The 22,538-nt window shown below is 37.3% G+C and overlaps 1 protein-coding gene across 4 annotated transcripts in view; it reads right to left on the minus strand.

Moving 5' to 3' along the window:
• MME (membrane metalloendopeptidase) overlaps positions 1-22,538 on the minus strand; it is a 116,112-nt gene that overhangs the window by 38,409 nt on the left and 55,165 nt on the right. For all 4 annotated transcript variants that reach the window (XM_070374443.1, XM_005896718.3, XM_070374433.1 and 1 more), the window contains exons 9-16: positions 18,548-18,682; positions 14,264-14,365; positions 12,502-12,638; positions 12,299-12,392; positions 11,030-11,158; positions 10,178-10,276; positions 6,783-6,863; positions 5,411-5,514 (exon numbers count right to left, since the gene is read on the minus strand). In XM_070374443.1, the coding sequence (XP_070230544.1) occupies positions 5,411-5,514; positions 6,783-6,863; positions 10,178-10,276; positions 11,030-11,158; positions 12,299-12,392; positions 12,502-12,638; positions 14,264-14,365; positions 18,548-18,682 (881 nt within the window). The remainder of the gene's footprint in view (positions 1-5,410; positions 5,515-6,782; positions 6,864-10,177; positions 10,277-11,029; positions 11,159-12,298; positions 12,393-12,501; positions 12,639-14,263; positions 14,366-18,547; positions 18,683-22,538) is intronic.

Here is a 22,538-nt window from a genome sequence, read left to right on the forward strand (position 1 = left end):
AGATAGTAACTGGCAGAACTGAGACACTGAAAAAGGGGTAGCAAGTCACTGCAGCAGCAAAACAACAGTGGAACCAGCCACCCTGTCTTTTTGGTGCTGTTGGTTTTTCGGGAAGAACTACACAGAGCCACAGCTGTTGGCCGCCAACCTCCGTAGCACCACTTATTGCAGGGACTAGCAAACATCCAGTTGGTCCAGATTAGAAAAAACAGCAGACTTGAAGCAATAAAGGAGAAGAAATGAATCAATCATTTTGTTTGTTTTGCTCTAGTTCACCTCAACATTAATTTAAATGCTGACATGTTCCTTCCAGAGAATGTTTTACTAATAAGTAAAAGTTTAATTGTGGTTTTAGAAAAGTGCTATCCTAGCACCTTGTCTTGTAATCGCAACAGCCAACTCCGCCTTCCATCGGCTTTCACTGTTACATACCTGCCTCTTCCATTAGATTGCTAGCTCGGAGTCTTACTCATCTCTGTATCCTCTACAAGGTAGCACAGTACTTTGCACACTGTAGCTATTTGGCAAAATGTTTATTGCTGCTGCTGCTGCTGCTGCTGCTAAGTCGCTTCAGTCGTGTCCGACTCTGTGCGACCCCATAGACGGCAGCCCACCAGGCTCCTCTGTCCCTGGGATTCTCCAGGCAAGAACACTGGAGTGGGTTGCCATTTCCTTCTCCAGTACATGAAAGTGAAAAGTGAAAGTGAAGTTGCTCGGTTGTACCCAACTCTTAGCGACCCCATGGACTGCAGCCTACCAGGCTCCGCCGTCCATGGGATTTTCCAGGCAAGAGTATTGGAGTGGGGTGCCATTGCCTTCTCCAATGTTTATCGAGTTGGCTGCTATTACTGTCAGCTTGTTTTGAGTTTCATGTACAATGGCAGGAAAGATGCAGCAGTGAAATAAGTCATTGTAGTTTATGAAATGCAACTCCACATGCTCAACAGTCATAACTTACCAAGGCTGGTACTACTTGTCCAAATTATATTACAGAAAATCCTGTCTTGAGAAACTAACAAAATAATGTCAAGTCTAAAATTAAGGAATTCACTTTATTTTGTCCTAGTACATTGCTTCTTTTTAAAGGTTTATGTTTGTTCCATAGAGTCTAAGTGAATACTCATGTTACTGAAAGTAAATTATTTCAGATACTTCGCCAAGTCATTTTGCCAATGGATATTACATTTTCAATCTAACATTATTACTATTTGATAACATGATGTGCTTGAAATTATTTACAAACTGTCATTAAGTCCGCAGAGAACATAATGTTTGAGGTAATTTTGGAAACATAAACTAGGTACTCAGAAACCCCATGAACCAACAGCCTTGTAAATTTAAATCTTTGTCCTTTGCAGTTGCCAGCTGCTTGAATGGGCAGAAGGAGGTTCTTTTAGCCAAATGACTAACTTAGGCATATCACACTCAAACTTTCTGACTTTCTCAATTTTTTGAATTCTTAAGCAGAGAAAACAGAGATCATATTGGACGTATTCACCAACGATGATGGTGAAATGCTTGGATATATCAGTATTTATTTTAGTGGCTGAGTTCACTTTATCAGCACTGTTACAAATTGACTGTTTTATCAATCATTCACTCTGTCATCATTGAAGGAAGGTCCACATTCTATTCATCAATGTTCAATCTCTGGTGGCACAAATACATGACTTCTGCTTTCTTTCAACAAGGGCTATTCCAGCTAAATGTAACATAATATACTGGTGACGAAAATATGTGTAAGGTATCATACAAGGACAAGGTGAAGAGAGAAATGTAAGGGATGCATGAGTAAGGAGATAACACTCAAGAAGAATTATAGTAAGTGTAGGTTTCTGATAAATGAACAAGGGTGGAAAGAGTGGTCCGAGGTAAGGGATAAGGAGGAGGAAGAGATGGAGCAGTGATTTTAAAGTAATTCCTATGGCTGGAGATTTGGGACAATGCTGTGGGGTAGGGTGACTCTGAAGGGATTCTAGAGTGTGAGCAGTAGATTGTAGAGCTTTGTACAAGCTTCATGAGATGGGCAGAACACATTGAAAGGTTTTCATCAGAAAACAACATGACTCAGTCTGTGTTTTTAAAAGCTCTCTAAGGTGGTAGCCTGGAAAATTAGCTCAAGATTGACTGTGAGATGATTGAGAAGATTAGGAAAAATATTGTAATCACTCTGGTGAACAATGAGAAATGTCCGAATAAGGCATGACAATGGAGATGTAAGATGGATCCACATGCCCTCATGCCAATAAAATAGTTAATTAGCAGCTGGTGGATATAAACATTTTTTAAGATAGGATTTGTAGTAAATATCACAGCAATTGCGAGAGATGATAGAAAAGAACTGCTCTGAAATGATGAACCCATGTGTGTGTGTGTGTGTGTGTGTGTGTGTGTGTTAGTCGTTCAGTCGTGTCCGACTCTTTGTGACCCACGGACTGTAACCCACCAGGCTCCTCTGTCCATGAGATTCTCCAGCCAAGAATACTGGAGTGGGTTGCCATGCCCTTCTCCATGGGAATCTTTCTGACCCAGGGATAGAAAACACTCATATCAGGACCTCCCTATTAGTCTAGTTTCTAACACACTGTGCTCCCAATGCAGGGGGCTTGGGTTCCAAGCCTGATCAAGGAACTAGATCTCACATGCCATGGCTAGGATCCAGTGCAGCCAAATAAACAAATAAATATATTAAAAAAAAAAAAAAAAGGAAAGCAAACTTATAGTTACCAAAAGGGAAAGGGGGAGGGGGATAAATTGGGAATTTAGGATTGACATATACATACTGTTATATTTAAGGTAGATAACCAACAAAGGCCTAGAGTATAGCTAGTATAGTATACTAGAGTATAGCTATACTAGAGTATAGTATAGTTCCCTAGCATAGGGAACTTTACTCACTATTTTGCAATAACCTAAATAGGAAAAGAATTTGAAAAAAGAATATATATATATGTATAACTGAATCACCTTGCTGTACACCTGAAACTAACACAGCATTGCAAATCAAGTATGCTGCTGCTGCGTCACTTCAGTCGTGTCCGACTCTGTGCAACCCCATAGACGGCGGCCAACTAGGCTTCCCATCCCTGGGATTCTCCAGGCAAGAACACTGGAGTGGGTTGCCATTGCCTTCTCCAATGCATGAAAGTGAAAAGTGAAAGTGAAGTCGCTCAGTTGTGTCCGACTCTAGCAACCCCATGGTAGCGACCCCCGCAGCCTACCAGGCTCCTCCGTCCATGGGATTTTCTAGGCAAAAGTACTAGAGTGGGTAGTCCAATATAAATTTAATTTTTTAAAAAAAATCAAAATTCCTAAGTTAAAGGTATCATCTTGTAAAAATATCTCACAATATTGAATATGAGCAAGTATGATTCAATATAAAAAGGAATTAACATTAATGCAAAGATTCTGACCTGAGAAGGGGGTGTGGTACTTAAAAAGAATACCAGTACCTGAGACCCCACCTAGAGGCATGTCCATCACAATCTAGGGTGGGAGAGCTGGAGAATCAGTCTATTTCAAATGCTCCCCAGCTGAATCTAAAGTGCAGTCAAGAGTGTTGAACCCTTGTATTCAGCATACAGGTAGAAGATGAGGAAGGAAGAAAAACTAGCCTCATATGGCAGTGAAGACCTTAAAAGGCATATTGCACTTGTCATTGACTGTCAGAGGCTCATGAAAGGATCCAAAAAGTACTACTGAGCTGTGCATGCTATTGAGAAAACATTCATTAAATCTTAGATACAGTCTTTGCTATTGAGTATCTGTGGTAAAGAGAAAAGAACTCAGAGAAGATCAACACATATGATGAAAAGGAGTGAAAATTACATACTACATTACAAAATTATTAAGGAACTGAGAATATATTAACTTCCAAAGAAAACATCAAGCAATAATTCAACAACGATTTTTTAAATTATGAAGAAATATTCTGATGTCAGGTGGATGCAGCTTATATTAGCTCTTTTCGGAAGGAATATTTGATGATAATTATATATAGGTATTTTACAAAGTGCTAACAATTATTAAATGTAAGTATATAGTATGTAACTATATTTTGTAAAGAAATAAAAACATTCAGACTTGATTATAAATTTTTCCACAAGGTATTCTTTTTGATGACTTTCTGTCAATTTCTACAGCTAGGACTTGACCACTGAGTATGACAGAAGCCATATGTACCCAATCTCTTTCTTTCCCACCTGGGGCACTAAACGTTCTCTGACATTTGCTGCCCTATTTTTAGTACCAGATAACATAACATTTGCTCCAGTGGAAACACAGGGGTCAGTAAAAGAAATTGCTGTCTTTTTCAGAATACCTGAAGGATTAAAAATGTTGTACAGGGATTGAAATGTATTGGCATTTTCATACTGGGAATTTTGTCCAACCTGTACTTGGTTTACTGAGAATAGAACACTCTGTCATCAAATAGTTCTTCTGCACTTTGTCCCTTTCTTGGCACATTTCCCTGCTGGAGGCAGTTTGTTATAACACATCTTTCCTACACTCTACTATTGTAATATAATGTAATTGAATCAAGGTTCACCTTTGATTTTTCCAGTTCCCATCTTGACTTGGTCGCTATTCCAAAATACTAACTTAATAAATGTTAGTGAAAGAATAAAGGAATATAGGAGTGAACCATACACTTCACTAGCATGGTATTGTGTCAGTTACCACAAAGATCAAGTTAGTATATTTACTTTGCACTTGCTCACTCATTAATTTATTTTTAATTGAAAATCTCCTATGTATCCAGCACTGTGCTGAATGATCTCCTATTCTCTTGGAGCTGTGTGGGGAAAAGTCCACACAGTTCTAGGGACTTAAGTGCATAAACACTTATGTTGATAAATATTTTAAAGACATCCATTTAACCAAAAAATAAACATTAAGCTGATCATTACTATGATGTACTAATACCACTAGTAAGCAGAGACTGAATCATTTGAAAGCTATGAATGTGACTGAACCCTGATATCTCAGATTTGGTTCTCACAAGGTTGAGAGAAGTGTTACCTGGACAAGCTAGGTAGGGGATGGAGTTGCAGGATGGCTGAACAATAGAAAGGTAGGTGGGTCTGAGGGTAGATGATAATTCTGAGTACAGTAATAGACCCAAAGAAGGTTTGAAGGATCTAAGGACTGCTTAGACTAAAGTGTTCTAGGGAGCTCTGTCCACAAAGTAGAAGGGACAGACGATAATATGAGAAGAAACCAAGGGTAGTCTAACACCGTAAGGAAAAAATTTATATTTTGATTAAATCCTCCTATATTCTTAGATGCTCTTAGAAGTACTCAATAGAAAGAGAACATTTCACCTTTTAACATTTATTCTAAGTCAGGTTCTTAATCCAACAAAGGGCCTCTTCTGAATGAACATATTAGAAAATTGAAATATACATACTCATCCTTGTCCACCTTTTCTCGAAGCTTCTTTAGTTGTCTATTTTGGCCAAACTTCAAGTTTTGAATTATATTCTCAAAGTATTCTTCTTCCTGGTAGCTCAACTATATTAATTTAAAAGAATTTTGAGAACAATATTAAAAATGTGTCTCCAAAGTTTTGCTAAATAGCATTAAGAGATTATTACTTAATAAAGTTAGCAGAGAGCATTAAAACTTACCAAAGAAAAATTAAGTTCTAATTAATTCTATACAAGTCACTGCTGCTCTGGCTGAATTATTTCTTCAGTGTATTCTTTTCTAATTAATCAAATGAAACTAAGTGTCAAACAAGCTTTTCTATATTTGTATCAATCCTTACATGACAGATAACAGCATTCTTATTTACTGTGTTATAAGAACACTTATTCTTCTAATCCTCAAAATAATTTTATGAAGATGGGCTATTATCACCATTATTAAAGTTGAGGAAACTGAGGCACAGACAAGTCACTTGTCCAAGTTAATTAGTGATGAAGTTGAGATTTGAACCCTAGGAGTCTGACTTTGAGTTGATGCTCTTAGCCAGTTAGTGTGTGGTAGAGCTGAGATCTGAACCCATGCAGTTCAGCTCTGAGGCTATATGCTCAGCCACTAGACTCCTGCCACAAGGGCCCCAAGGATGCACATGCTACAGTGAGCTCATTTTTTTTTAAAGTCAAGCTTTTCTGCAATAGAAAAAGAAATGAGGACACTGTGCCTTGCAAACTCTCAAGTTAGGCTAGTAATCAATGATTAGAAATCATCATCCCCGGATCTAGGCAAGGACCATCTTGTCACCAAGGTGGCAAGTAGTCGTGGAGACTGCAAGGTTAGCAATAAGCTCTTATGTGACTCTGAAATCCATACTTCAATCAATTCTGGTTTCATCATTTACATTACACAGGGGAATAAAACAGTTTCTTATTCTCGAATAATAGATGCTTTTTTTCCAAATAGAGAAGACATGACCAGGTTAATCCAGTGGAGAAATAATTAGAAATTGGAAAGAAACCTGAAGATTTGACTTTTCAGGCATGTATAAGAAGCCTGAGTACTGCCGGTTCATCACTTAAATATCCATGCCTTGATGCACTTAAAAAAAAAAACACCAAGTTTTTATCACTACTCTTAAAATGGACTATATGGAAAGCAAAATAAGAAAACCAAATACAGACCAGGCCAATGAAACAATAAGCTAACACTAAAACAAACAGTTCTGGCTTCAGTGTTAAAGGCTTAATATAATAAGAGCTCTCTGTGTAGGCCCTCATATGTTCTGGCCCCCCCATAGCAAGAAATGACATTGCCCCCAGCCTCAGGCATCATCAGTGTAGAGTCCTTTTAAGACTTACCTCAAGGTACTCATTATTCAATTTGTCATCATTTGAAATAATGTCATCAGGATAGCCAATTCTTTCTTTAATTGCTAAGGCCTATGAAAATTATAATATTGAATGTGAGCATGATTATGAACTTTCAAATGCAAACTTTATGATTGTGCCCTTGACTGGAAATTGAATAACTTGATCCATACTGTTTACAAAATGAGTATTTGACCACACTTAAACAGAGTCTTTGCCATGGCTTCTTCCTGGAATTCAAAATAAAAGTGTCCTGAAATTTAGCTTCTAATACCCTATTCTCATAGTCTGAAGCTTGCCCAAGAAAATTAACATTAAAAACTGACAAATCTTTGTTCCACAGGTATTGAAACAAAGGTATTACAAGCACAGGTATTACTCTTATGAACTTTTTCTCTATAAGGCTTTTTTCGTCAGTCTTACAGTCCATGGGGTCGCAAGAGTCGGACACAACTTAGCGACTTAACTACTACGACTACTACTACTATAGGAGAAATAATATTTAGAACTTCCATTCTAGTAGCTTATCTTTCCACTTCACCAATTTGGCTGAGAAAACAGATGTGGGCTTACAGGTTCAGTGCCAAATATTCTTCTTGAATATTGGTTCCTGGAGTTTTTATGTTCTCTTTCGGTCTCCAGAGCTAGAGTACCCAACTTTCCACAGTTAAATGAATGATATTAGTTAAATGAGTAGAAAGCAGGGTTTTCCTTGTTATACCATCTCATGTTTACCAGTTGCTTACTACTGTTTGTATATGTGCATGCTAAGTTACTTCAGTTGTGTCTGACTCTTTGCAACCCTATGGACTGTAGCCTTCCAGGCTTCTCTGTCCATGGGATTCTCTAGGCAAGAATACTGGAGTGGATTGCCATGCCTTCCTCTAGGGAATCTTCCCAATCCAGGGATCAAACCTGAGTCTCTTAAGTCTCCTGCATTGGCAGGCCAGTTCTTTACCACTAGCACCACATGGGCCATCCTTAAAATTGTTTACTTATAATTATTTCATTATTACCACTTGCTTGTGGGTGCTAAGTCACTTCAGTTGTGCCCAATTCTATGTGACACTATGGACCATAGCCCACCAGGCTCCTCTGTCCATGGGATTCTCCAGCCAAGAATATTGGAGTGGGTTGCTAAGCCCTCCTCCACGGGATCTTTCCAACCCAGGGATTGAACCTGTGTCTCTCATGTCTCTTGCACTGGCTGGCGAGTTCCTTACCACTAGCGCCACCTGGGAAGCCCACTTGCTTACTACTTGCTATTTCTATTTTTCACTTCTCTCATTTTTCTCAAAGATATTTGATTCAATCATGCCACACTGTTCTTAAGCAATTTAACTAATTTACATTTTTCATGAGGTATTAAGCTTGCATCTCTGAGTTATTTGTTTTGCCATCAAATGGATGCGGTTTTGTTACAAATCTGTTTCATGAGTCTAGGATTTCCCCAGTGGATCAGACAGAGGTGTCAGCTAATCTAATAGGCCCAGCCTATTTTCTTTCCATACTGTCAGCTCATAATAAATCACTCCCCTCTCAGTGGTATTTTCTTTTCTAGAAGATATTTCCCCCAAAAGTATTCTAAGGGATACAAAATCTACAGAAATGGGAGGTACTACATAAGAAAGGATATATTGTAAAATATTTGGGGTAAATACTGTGACCGCTTCCCAGGTGGTTCAGTAGGTAAAGAATCCACCTTGCTGGTGCAGAAGACTCAGGAGACATGGGTTCAGTCCTTGGGTTGGAAAGATCTCTGGAGAAGGAAATGGCAACCCACTCCAGTATTCTTGCCTGGAAAATTCCATAGACAGAGGAGCCTGGCAGGCTACCGTCCATGGGGTCGAAAAGAGTTGGACATGTCTGAGCGACTGAGCACGCGAGCGCTATGACAGAAACATGAAGCAGGCTCTTTCACTGAAGGACATCTTAGAGTCCATAATTAAGTAATTGCAAGTATCCAAGAGGATGAATTAGTCTGCCTATTTATTCATTCAATTTGTGTTCTAGGATCTACAACAAACCAGGTACTTTGTGAGGGGTTGAGGATACAATGCAAAAACTTCTGCTCATGGAGAGTTTATTGTAAAGGTCAATGGTAGGCAATAAAATGAATATTAACTCTCAAGTGTGATGTATGATGCCATAAAATCATACTCTAGAGGCATGTAACCTAATCGAGGGTAGGATCAGGGAAGCCTTCCTTCAGGAAGTGTTGCCTAAACTTTTTGAGTATGGGACTCTTTCACAAAGCAATTTGCAGATCCAGAGTTTTATATCACCTTGGGAAATTATTAAGTCTAGAACAACTTAATTAGTTACATCAAAAAGAACCATGTTATGACAGCTAGAACACTAAACGAGCAAATCCAGCCTGAACTTCTGAGGAGCTAGACACAGTGCTGCAAAGACAGCTATCCTGGGGTGCCAAATTCTAGATCTGAGTCATCCAGGGTTCTATGGTCACTGAAGAAGATGATCCTTCTATGTGATCTAATCCTGAAAGAAAACTAGACTTCAGTTGGATTCTCTTATTATAAATAGATTTATGGACTCTTTCTGTGTTAAGTTTAGAGAATGGTCTGTTCTTCCTGCTACTCTAACTACTGAGGAATAATCAGGTTGCATGTGAATACTGCTTATAAAGCACATACAGTTTTCACTGGACATGTTCCTTCTAGTTTTATATAGTTATCAAGACAATGGCATAGTAAATTTAAACCTGGGATTTCCTTAGAATTTCCATTTTGATTATTCTATGCAAGATGTTAAAAATCTCAATAAAAGGTAAATAGTGATGGTAAATAAGAATAGTTTATAAAGAGCTCCATCAACATCTCTGTAACTGTAGGACACTCCATAGTATTCAAATAATGCACTACCTCACATTGGCTTAATAGAAATTTGGTATTATTTTCCCTAGGTTATATTTAAAAAAAAAAAACAACTAAATAGCACATGTTTACAAATTTTTAGCTAGAAATTTGCATTAAAGATTACTGAATATTGGTAGAAGTCTTTTAAATATGTTTCATAAAAGGAAAAATATGAACCACTGATAATATCTTCTAATGCTTTCTTATTCACATAAGATTTTTCTCTTATTTTCTTGGTTTGTAAAGACTTCTTTTTTAAAGAAAAGGAGTTTTTCAAAGTTTTGAGCTGAACATGGAGAGTAGGAGCTAGTTGCAAAGAAATAATGAAAGACGAAAATCATAGGAAAAAACTTCATCCATGAAAATTGTTCCTGGATATGTTACATCTTGAAAGAGTGTATTTTTATTTTATACAATTCTTGATTAGCATATTTTCCCCAAATATCATAAAAGTTCATCATTTCTTATAGATTTTTCTTTGGTAGTTAGCTCTGCCTTGCTCTTTACCTTTTCTTCAGCTTTCTTTTTTGTTTCAGCATCCATCCAAGTTAGGTCATCTAAAGTTTGAATAAAAACCGCCCGGATCTGGGCAATTAAATCCTCAACCTTAAACCAAAAGAACAGAAAGCAAATATGAGCCATGAGATAATTTTTTGTAATAAAAATTAAGAAAAATAGAATTATAAGCTGTGTTGATGTGATTCAATAATATGTTAATAAATATAAATGGTCTAAACAAATGGATATATATGGATAATTATATTTTTAAAGCAGCACTTCCATTATCAACACTAACGACTGAATAGATCCTAATGTATACATTAATAAAATTCTTCTTTAGAATGTATGGTTTCCATTTTCAAGAAAGAAGAACTAACATAAAATAGTAGCTGTCATTACTATTAATAGTTCAGTTAAACATGAAGTAGCATTTCAATAGATTCTTTCACCTTGCCTATAAGTTCCTTTGTCTTCCCTTCAGTAACAATAAAATATACAGTACTTGGCTTATACTTCAAATGAACTCTGATTTATTTTCTGTTTTTTTTTAAGAAAAAATACTAATTCTTAGTCAATTTTGCTAATAGAAGAGACTACAAATGACTATATTATAAGAACATGTGATTAGGTATTGTGAATACACTGCTTTTGGAAAATGGACAATTGCTTTTGGGTTAAACAATATTAGGATTAGAAAAATACGCAGACCCTTGGGGGAGGGAGGATAAGATTTATTGGGTAATAATGGCAAATGGTAATTCAGAAGTTCTCAGCCAATCAGTAAAACTTTAGGAAATGATGGACTACTGTGACTTCCCATTGATGCAAACTGATAGAGTACTGTGCTTAAAACATTACCACATGTTTACTATCTCCAGGAAATGCCGCTTCCACATAGAGCCTTCCCACGGCATTTTCCATATTCCCATTGACATAGTTTGCGCAGCGCCTCCAAGTTGCTGTTTCTGATGTTGTGCCATAAAGAGCCTATGGGAGAGAGAAAGGAAATGGCATTTGAGCAGGCGTAGATAGCCGAAGTGCGGTGAGAGCACAGATTTCATAGGACTCTACTCTTACATCTCAAATTCTTTCAATATTCATTGCTTCTCCTCACACGTCAGGATGTCCGTGCACAGGAAAAAATGTAATCCAATAGAATTATTACTTATATATGATCTGGAAATAAGGTATATTTTCAGTAGCAAGTCCTAGAAGAACTGTTGGCTACTGCAAGTTAATATCCTTCTGGACCACCTTAGGGAAAAAACTCTGCCCCGCCAAATCTCAAAATAATGCTGTTGCCACTGCATAAACATAAACATGAAGCAATATTCAATATATGTACCAAGGGAGAGACCTGGTATACAAGAAAACACATTGCTGTTTTTCAATGCTTTTACTGAACTTCCAGTACTTAGAAGAACTGCATGTGTACACATTTAAGTACCAATAAAGGGATACATTTGTGGAAGGAAAATTTAGCAAAACACAGCTTTTATCTTCTTTAATTTTTAAAATATCTACATTTTCTTTTAAAGGGTAAAATATTAAAAATTTCAATCAATGAGAATTATTCCCTTCCCATGACACCAACCAATACATTTGTGAGAATTTCTTCTTTTTCACATTAGGACTTTGTCTTTCCCCTCACATTAGGACCAAAATGATGATTGTTTAAATAATATGGGTACAGCCCAATAAAAGGTCTTAAGGGTATCTCCAGGTAGGTGTGTTCTCAGTGGGTAGTCCACACAATGTAGTCCATCTGTTTGTATGTCTACTGTGCTGTGAGTACTAGAAAAATCAAATTAATTGAGATAGATAGCCCTGAAATTACTTGGAACACAACACCAAACCAAGCCAGTACTCTTTCATGAACTGTGTAAATAACCAAATGCCCTTCCTTCCAGGGCAATTCAATCATGGTGCCAAAGTAGACAGGACAACAGAGCACCTGAAACCTGGCTTTCCTAGGCAACACGGCTTGAATACAGGCAAAGTAAGCAACATTTGGCCTTCTGTCTCTTCGCAAAGTTTACCACATTCTAGCAATGGACATGGCAAGCCTTCATAACCATGGATCTCTTTATGCTTTAAGTCTTAAGAAAAGAGAGATTTTTTCTTCACCTTGCGGAAAGCATTTCTGGACTCCTTGTAGTTTCGGCTGAGGCTGCTTACAAGATCCATTATGAACCGCCAGGACATTAAATTTTGAAGATCTCTGTATAAAAAAACCCACCACCCAGCAACAGAAAAGATGAGGCTGCAAAGCTTCTAAAGAATGATATTAAATGCAAACTTTGGGGACACGGGGACGCTGACATACCTACCTGGCAGAATATTTGGCAAGAATGAGCTTAAGATTGGTTAAATATTCTGGAGCATAAACAATCACTTCTTCCTCATGTGGAATATTGATATTCACGGTTGACATGATTTCATTTGTGAAATTTGACCAGCTGAATGGCTGGAAAAAATCAGGCACAAAACATTCAGTAATTATGGATTTTTCTTCTTGGTTCCAAGAATCAGTTATGGTTACATGGTCAGACATGGTTATAGTGTCAATTGTATCCTATATAATTATCACAGTGGTCAGTGTGATATTTGTTTGGGCTTCTTCTTTAATTGCTTCTGTCAGTTTTTGAATAAAAATTAGTTCTACGGCATAATTATTTAAATGCAGAATTAAACCAACCATTTAAGAGCAATAACAAAGCCTCTAAGAGTAGTAGTCATATGGTAGAAATCAGGCTCAATGTCATATTCTTGGTCTAGCCAGAAGAGAGAAAAAGAAATTTAGCTATAATGTTTTCTAGGTTTAAGCAAACATTTAAATGGGTATAATATGCATATTCCTTAAAAGTGTATGTTAGTAGACAATTTGTTTTAACACAGTGATCCATTTCAGTGGAGACTGTGTTGTACATGAAGGTGAAAGCACACTATTGTTCTAGCAGAGGTATGAGTAATGGTAATGACACAACACACATGGTCTCGTGAGGATGAACAAAACGTATTTTACGCTATCAATGTCAGGTCTATATAGACATGCAGTTTTCACACTTCAGAAGCTGGATTTGGAGTTACTGAGAGATAGAATCTTGTTTCTCTATTATTCTTTCAGTGGGAATTGTGGGTATTCAACCACCAATGGATATAAGGAAAGATAGCAAAAGTGAAGACTATGCAAATCTTGCTGAAATGTCACATTTCAATGCTTGAGAATGTTTAAGATTACAGATATATTAGGCTACCTAGAAGTACATAAATACACTGATCACTTACTCAGTATGAGGTGCTATGGCTTTTCTTGATTTCTTTTAGTTGCATGGACTATTTTTTCAAAACATTTATTAAACACTTATTAAAAAGCTTTATGTAAGAAATTCCTTGTTTATTGCAATTAGACAATAAACAAAACAACAACTGCAATTGTTTATTGCAATTCCAAATAGAATTCCATCACTGAATGTGGTAGTTTGTAGATTTTATGAATGTTGCTTCATTATTCAATTGTGTGCATCGGCTCACACACAGAATATACGCATAGCTTAGAAAAGATTATTAGATACTAGCTAAGGAATTACTACTAAGCAAAAAGATGTCAATTGACATTTATAAATGGTACCCACAGATTTTTCTGTTTCCTGTGTTCTATCTCTCCATTATTGCTTTGAACACCTCCATAGATGGCCCTGATGAGAACATGGCAAGTTCTATGAATAAATTATTCTTTTTTCGGAGGTAAGAATTCTGGTACATATTATATGACTGTCCAAGTCCCATAGTTATATAATGGCCTTTCAGAAGGATTTTCCCTTTTAATGTTTCTAAATCCTTTTTTATGATACTTTCTAACACTATTCCATAGCTGCTTTGAAAAGGCTTTTTATCTTTGAAATTCACTCTAATTAAATATAAATAGAATAGTTTTTTTCAAGTCTTTTCCTAAAATCAAATGATTGGTATCATCTAAATTCATTTTGATGTTCAATTTATCTCAATAAATTAAAAAATCATTGAATTTTAACTTCATTTTAATATTAACTTTGAAAATGACATAATAAGTACTTAAATCTTGCTACTTACCTTCCCACTGAATTCCAGTGAAAATTTATTTTGGACCTCAGCTAATGTCATTTTGTTATAAAGAAGCATTGGATCATTTCGATCTTCAGATTTAGTTGTAGCCTATGGATTTAATGTTTTATTATTATTTTAGATCAAGAATTCTTTTGAAAAATACACCTTTATACAAGGGGGAAAGAAATATGGCATTGGTACAACATAATTATATTTGTTTTTATATTCTGTATTTGTTTCATGATTTATCTTGTCACATCAAGATGAAAAGAGAAATTAAAAGATTTTAAGTATATTTAGTAACAATCATCAAGATTTGGTTAGTGTTAAGTCTGAGGGCTTCTTTGCTGGCTCAGTCAGTAAAGAATCGGTGAGCAGTGCAGGACATTGCCTGCAATGCAAGAGACCTGGGTTTGATCCCTGGGTCAGGAAGATTTCCCTGGAGCTACCCACTCCAGCATTCTTGGCTAGGAAATCCCATGGACACAGGAGCCTGGCAGGCTACAGTCCATGCGGTCTTCAAAAATCATTTTATATTTTTATAACAACGAAAAACATCAGCAATATTTGCAGCCCTCCTTCCTTCCATGGCTAATGGGCAGCACAGTTGTGCCTGTGGCTATTTCATATAATGATTTTCTTGAATAAAGTCATTTCCAATTAATCCCTCAAATACTCTGCTGCTGCTACTGCTGCTAAGTCGCTTCAGTCGTGTCCGACTCTGTGCGACCCCATAGACAGCAGCCCACCAGGCTCCCCCGTCCCTGGGATTCTCCAGGCGAGAACACTGGAGTGGGTTACCATTGCCTTCTCCCACTCTGTCTGCTACCCACCACCATTCAGTGTCCTAGTTAAAATTCAGACAGGAAAACACACATACACACACCCACAATGATTTCTGCCAAGAACTGAAGGCAAGTGAGACCAAGAAAATCCCTAGTACACAGTGTAGGTAGGTGCCAAATTATCTGAGGAGAGTGCTAGCACTTACTTCTGTGACTGTCCGCTCATGTGGCCTAACGAGTTTAGTAATATCATCATCATCCAGTATTACTGTTTTCACTGACTGAAAAAAGAAAATTTCAATAACAACTCCCCAACTAGTGGTTGAAAGGAGTAGAAGCAATTTTAAGTGAAGAGAGACAAAAGGTAAAAATGGGAATTATTTCTCTAGTTAACAATGACTCGTGATTTCAGTTCACGGATTTATTTATTTACTTCAAGAAAAATGCAAAAAGGCAAAATGGTTGTCTGAGGAGGCCTTACAAAGAGCTGAGAAAAGAAGAAAGTGAAAGGCAAAGGAGAAAAGGAAAGACATACCCATTTGAATGCAGAGTTCCAAAGAATAGCAAGGAGAGAGAAGAAAGCCTTTCTAAGTGAACAAAGAAAAGAAATAGAGGAAAACAATAGAATGGGAAAGACTAGAGATCTCTTCAAGAAAATCAGATATCAAGGGAACATTCATGCAAAGATGGGTACAATACAGGACAGAAACAATATGGACCTAACAGAAGCAGAAGATATTACAAGATGGCAAGAATACACAGAAGAGCTGTACCAAAAAGTCTTAATGACACAGGTAACCACAATGGTCTGGGCACCCACTTAGAGCCAGACATCATGGAGTGTGAAGTCAAGTGGGCCTTAGGAAGCACTGCTATGAACAAAGCTAGTGGAGGTGATGGAATTTCGGCTGAGCTATTTCACATCCTAAAAATTATGCTATTAAAGTGCTGTGCTCAACATGCCAGCAAATTTGGAAAACTCAGCAGCAGCCACAGGACTGGAAAATGTCAGATTTCATTCCAATCCCAAAGAAGGGCAATGCCAAAGAATGTTCAAACCTCACAGTTGCTCTCATTTCACTTGCTAGCAAGGTAATGCCCAAAGTCCTTCAAGCCAGTCTTCAACAAAAGGTGAACTGAGAACTTCCAAGTACACAAGCTGGATTTAGAAAAGGTAGAGGAATCAGAGATCAAATTGTCAACATCTGATGGACCATAGAAAAAGCAAGAGAACTCCAGAAAAAGTCTACTTCTGCTTCATTGATTACACTAAAGCCTTTTACTGTACGAATCACGAAAAACTGTGGAAAATTCTTAAAGAGGTGGAAATACCAGACCACCTTGCCTGCCTCCTAGAAGCTTGTATGTAGGTCACGAAGCAACAGTTAGAACTGGATATGGAACAACAACCGGTTCAAAATTGGGAAAGGATTATGACAAGGCTGTATATTGTTATCCTGCTTATTTAACTTCTATGCTGAGTATGTCATACAAAATGCCAGGCTGGATGACTCTCAAGCTGGAATCAAGATTGCTGGGAGAAATATCAACAACCTAAGATAGCAGATGACACTACCCTAATGGCAGAAAGTAAAGAGAAACTTAAGAGCCGCTTCATGAAGGTGAAAGAGAGCGAAACAGCTGGCTTAAAACTCAACATTCAAAAAAAATGGCATCTGGTTCCATCACTTCATGGCAAATAGATGAGGAAACAATGGAAACAGTGACAGACTTTATTTTCTGGGGCTCCAAAATCACTACAGATTGTGACTGCAGCCATGAAATTAAAAGACGCTTGCTTCCTGGAAGAAAAGCTATTGCAAGCCTAGAAAGTATATGTATTAAAAAGCAGAGACATCACTTAGCTGATAAAGGTCCGTATAGTCAAAGCTATGGTTTTTCCAGTAATCATGTATGGATGTGAGAGTTGGACCATAAAGAAGGCTGAGTGCCAAAGAATTGATACTTTCAAACTATGGTGCTGGAGAAGACTCTTGAGAGTTCCTTTGACAGCAAGGAGATCAAACCAGTCAATCCCAAAGGAATCAACCCTGAATATTCACTGGAAGAACTGATGCTAAACTGAAACTCCAATACTTTGGACACCTGATGCGAAGGGCTGACTTATTGAAAAAGACCCTCATGTTGCGAAAGACTGAGGGCAAGAGGAGAAGGGGGCGACAATGGACAACTTGTCAATGGACATGAGTTTGAGCAAACTCCAAGAGATACTGAATGATAGAGAAGGTTGGTATGCTGTAGTCCTCTGGGTCACAAAGAGTTGGATATGACTGAGTAACTGAACAACAACAACTTAAAGATTATGTTTGTAAAATCTGCCTGCAGTGATATGCTGGACATTGTTAGAGACACATAGGTGATTCAGAGAGCACTAAGACCCCACTAAATCTCAGTGTCTGAGAGGAGAGAAAATATAGACACAAAGAATTTTGAAGTAAGATACGACTATTATAGAGCTGAGGCTGATCAAAGGAGCACACAGTCTGATAAGGTACAAGTGGTAAAAACCCAGGGTAATAAACTATGCTTCTCTAAGAATTCTGTTTCCAACACAGAACCATGTGTAACCCATCAAACTGCCACTCATCCAGCTGCAGCTCCAACCAATGTCTGGTTGTGATTCTAGACTTTTAGTTTCATGTGGCCCCAGGAAAGCTAAAATTGCCCTCAAAGATCTTTCATTTTCAAGATTCTGATGGCAAACTGCCAAGCAGATGGGGATTTAGGACTGTAGGTTGCTGGTGGCAATGTCACAGCTCTGTGGATCCTAGACTGAAACTGACTATGAGATCAGTCAATAACCTGGATGCTGTTTAGACAGAGTTCACTTGCTTGAGACTGCAGATCCTGTCAGAGGAACGTCAGAACAGAATGTGCCAACTCAGCCTCTAAGGGCTGACCCAGAACCAGAGGAATCTCAGCAACAGACCCCTTTGGCTTTGCTGATAAACTCCTCCTGTCAGATCTTCCCTGAGCTAATAAGCAGCCTGACAGTCTGAACTCAGTGAATTTCATATGGTAGTGTGGCCATGTTAAGAGGCTAATACTTCTTAGCAAAGGGATAGAGACAATTTCTGTGGTCACCTTAAATTTTAAAACTTTAAAATAAAGCAAAATTGTATACATTAAAATTAAAACAGCTTTGCTGAATAGTCATCACATGTGTCCTGAATCTCAAGGGCATCTCAACAACAGTGTGACTGCAAATAGTTAAGATCTTGACGTGCTCCAGTTATAATAGGTCATTAAACAAATCTAGTTTAATATTTGTCAAAATTAGTATGTCTCCTGGATGTCTGGAATTTGGTTTACTGAAAAACTCCAGTTTCAAAGGTCCTCTTGAAGTCAATGATCCATTACTGAGCTGTACATTTTTATCACTTAGTTGAGGAGCTGTACCTTTTACCCTTAAAATACAATAGAGAGGAGAAAGAAATAAAAAGCAGTTGACATTATTCATTGTATAAGAGAATATGTGTTTTACATTGGCAATTTCTTTTTCCAAATCCATAACTTTATTCATTTCCAAAGAAAGCTGGTTTTCATCTATGGGCAGTCCTCTTTCCTGACGAATCAATTTGGCCACAGAAATCATAAAATCCACATATGCCGTACAAGCCTGCAAGAAATAAATAACAGTACATTACTGAAGAACCTTCTAAATATTCATCATGGCACTTAAAATTAAAATTTATTTTCAATTCAATATTCATTTTTGGTAACAGATGAAGCACAAAATAGAAATTCATTTCTGAATCTTAAAAGAAATGACCTGCACAGATTCAAACTCAGTGTGTCTTTGAATCATAACAGACTCTCAATGTACCTTTGAATTAGAACAGAACAATGAGGGATCACTCTAAAAGTACTAAGTCATTTAAAACTATATGGTTATGGAGATTTTATAATCTTCAACTTTTAACCAAGTTATACTGCTTTAATAAGAATACACTCGCAAAACACTTGGTAAGCAGTAAACTAGTATTTTTTCCTTAAAAATACATTATTTTGCCAAATTTCCTTTTATCAGGTTTTCTCTGCTCATATAAATTTTTTTTCAATTATCCATGAAGAGATGGCCACAAGCATATCATATTATCAAGACATCTTTTAATTGTCTCCTCTAGCCAAGCAATATTTTTTTTTAATGAGACTGTTTTCCCATGAGCTCCTCCAAGACAAATCTGTGGGCTTTAGTTAATTCCATAGCTGGTTCTCATTACTGTGAAATTTCTAATATGCCATTTTGACTATCAGCTTTCTTCCAAAAACTCAAAATTTTCCATTTTCTATTCACACACATTTAACTGTATGAAGATAACCTATAACCTAATTATGTTATTGACCTTTTACAGAATATATAAATCCCTTATTCAAGTTCTGACTGGCACTGAACCCAGGAAATTGAATAACACTTTCATAAATCTCAGCCCACTGCTATTTAGTTATTATCTATCAGCAGTTTAAACAACTTAAAATTTATTCAAAATTTCAAGTCCCACATCAAAATTTACTCAAAATTTCAAGTCCCAGCATCAATTTGGTAAGGGCTTCCTGGTGGCTCAGTGGTAAAGAATCCACTTGCCAATGCAGGAGACTAGGGTTCAATCCCTGGGTCAGGAAGATCCCCTAGAGGAGGAAATGGCAATCCACTCTAATATTCTTGCCTGGGAAATCCCATGGATGGAAGAGCCTGATGGGCTATAGTCCATGAGGTAGCAAAAAAAATTGGACACAACAGCAACTAGACAACTACAATTAGGAAGGCCATACCACACATTTGGGATCAATGGGTAGTTCTGAGCTTCAAATATATGTCCACACAGGATAAATATGAAGAAGAGCTGAAGAGTACTTAACCCTTTCACAGTTTCCAGGGGGTTTTATAACCCTACTGATTATCAGTGAAAGGGGCATCCTTCCTGTCACGCTGAGTGAAAAGGCACATTTAAATTCACAGTGACTCAAGAGGATCACACAAAAAATTTGTAGGGAAATGAAAATATTTTATCAAACAAGAACCTAAGCAAAATGTAAGCTGTTATTAATTTGAAATTCAAGAGGACATCTTTAAGTAACATTTAGATACTGGTATTCCATGACCATTATTAAATGCTAAGTAAGGATACCCTGCAATTAGGAGGCTGTCTAACTAGCATCTCTATCCTGGATCTGCTGTTCAATAAAAATTTCATCTGTTTCTGTATTAAACACTTAATCACTAAGGTAACAGGGATAAAAGGATGTTTTTATGTATAGTCCTGCCAACTCCATTCTTTTCCTATTAAAAAGTAATCAGAATTCTTGTTTCACTTTGAAGAAAATAAACATGTCTGAGTTCATACCTAATGGGACCAACGATTCCAAAGTACAAGCATGCAGTGTTTTGAATTAACTGTATTTCAAATCATATAAATTCATCTGCATTCAGCAGGGAATTACTACTTGACTGCAAAGAAATGGTAATTTGAATTTTCCAATATCAATCTCTAAGATTTTTTTTGTACACTATGGGATGCTTTTTTGTTAATGAGGTGAGAAAACAATAGCAAGAGTGCTCTCCTCCATTTCATTGACTCTGCAAGGGTGTTACTCCTGTGTCTTTATCCCTAAAGATGTATTTAAAGGCTACAGAACTTGGTAAGCACAAGAACTTTGTACAATGCTTCCAACCTAATGAACTGGTAAAGCTTCCCAGAAAGCTAGAAGTATATGATATCATGGACTTCTGAGATGCTTGAATATTAAATACAGTTAACACAAAATATACTCTTTCCTTTAATGAGCTCCATTACCTGGCAAAATTTTACAGTGTGACTGATTAAAACATGTTTCAGTATGTTTTTTTTTTTAATTGGAGGATAATTGCTTTACAATGTTGTATTAGTTTTTGCCATACAACATGAATCAGCCATAAGTGTATATATATATATATATATATATATATATATATATATATTCCTCTTGAGCCTTCCACCCACCACCACCCCCATCCCACCCCTCTAGGTCATCACAGAGCACCAGGCTGAGCTCCCTGTGTTATACAGCAACTTCCCACTAGCTAACTGTTTTATACATGGTAATGTATGTATTTCGATGCTACTCTCAATTTATCCCACTCTCTCCTTCTTCCACTGTGTCCACAAGTCCATTCTCGACATCTGCATCTCTATTCCTGCCCTGCAAATAAGTTCATCAGTACCATTTTTTCTAGATTCCATATATATGCATTAATATGGTATTTGTTTTTCTCTTTGGAGATTTCCTTCAAAAACTAGGAATAAAACTGCCATATGACCCAGTAATCCCACTACTGGGCAAAGATTCTGAGAAACCGTAATTCAAAAAGACACATGTATCCCAAAGTGTTCATCACAACACTACCTACAATAGCCAGGACATGGAAGCAACCTAGATGTCTACTGATAGATAGTTGGATAAAGAAGTTGTGGCATATATGTACAATGGAATATTGCACGCTCAGTCACTCAGCTGTGTCTGACTCTTTGTGACCCCTTGGACTGTAGCCTGCCAGGCTTCTCTGTCCATGGGATTTTCCAGGTAAGAATACTGGAGTGGGTTGCCATTTTCCCCTCCAGGGGATCTTCCTGACCCAGGAATCGAACCTACAACTCCTGTGTCTCCTGCAGTGGCAGGCAGATTCTTTACTACTGAGTTACCTGGGAAGCCCACAATGGAATGTTACTCAGCCGTAAAAAGGAACAAATTTGAGTCAGTTGAACTAAGATAGATGAACCTAGAGCTTGTTATACAGAGTGAAGTATGTCTTAGTATCTTGATTTTATCTTCTTTGGATTCCAAATTTATCCAGTAGCTGTCAAAACCCAGGCTTACTGCTGCTGTTAAATCCTTTTTACAAGAGAGGTTTCCCTGGTAGCCCAGTGGTTAAAAATCCACCCTGCAATGCAAGGGACACAGGTTTGATCCTTGGGTCAGGAAGATCCCATATGCCACAGAATAGCCAAGCCTGTGTCCCACAACTACTGAGCCTGTGCTCTAGAGCCCTCAAACCACAACTACTGAGCCCCTGCACTGCAGCTACCAAAGCCTGCAGCACGTAGAGCCTGCGCTCCACAAAAGAAGCCACCTCACTGGGAAAACTGCACACTGCAGCAAAGAGTAGCCCCTGCTCGCCACAACTAGAGAAGTCTCATACAGCAACAAAGACTCACCATAGTCAAAAAAGAAAAAATAAATAAAGCTTTTAAAGTCTTTTCTACAAGATATGGTTCTACCTTAACATATTAATTTTCTTCCTTGAGATACTTCTAGATATGTAAAATGCCAAATAATACCAATTATAATTTGGGGAGAAAGTAATCAACACATATTTTAACCTTAAACAGTATATTAGCCAGAATATTTTTTAAATCAAAAATTTAATTTTTATTCTCTGTCACTAATAGAGCAACTAGATATTAGGACAAGGGTGAGAGGCAGCTATCTTCTTTGAC

The sequence above is a fragment of the Bos mutus genome, chromosome 1 (assembly GCF_027580195.1).
Source record: "Bos mutus isolate GX-2022 chromosome 1, NWIPB_WYAK_1.1, whole genome shotgun sequence".
Lineage (NCBI taxonomy): Eukaryota > Metazoa > Chordata > Mammalia > Artiodactyla > Bovidae > Bos > Bos mutus.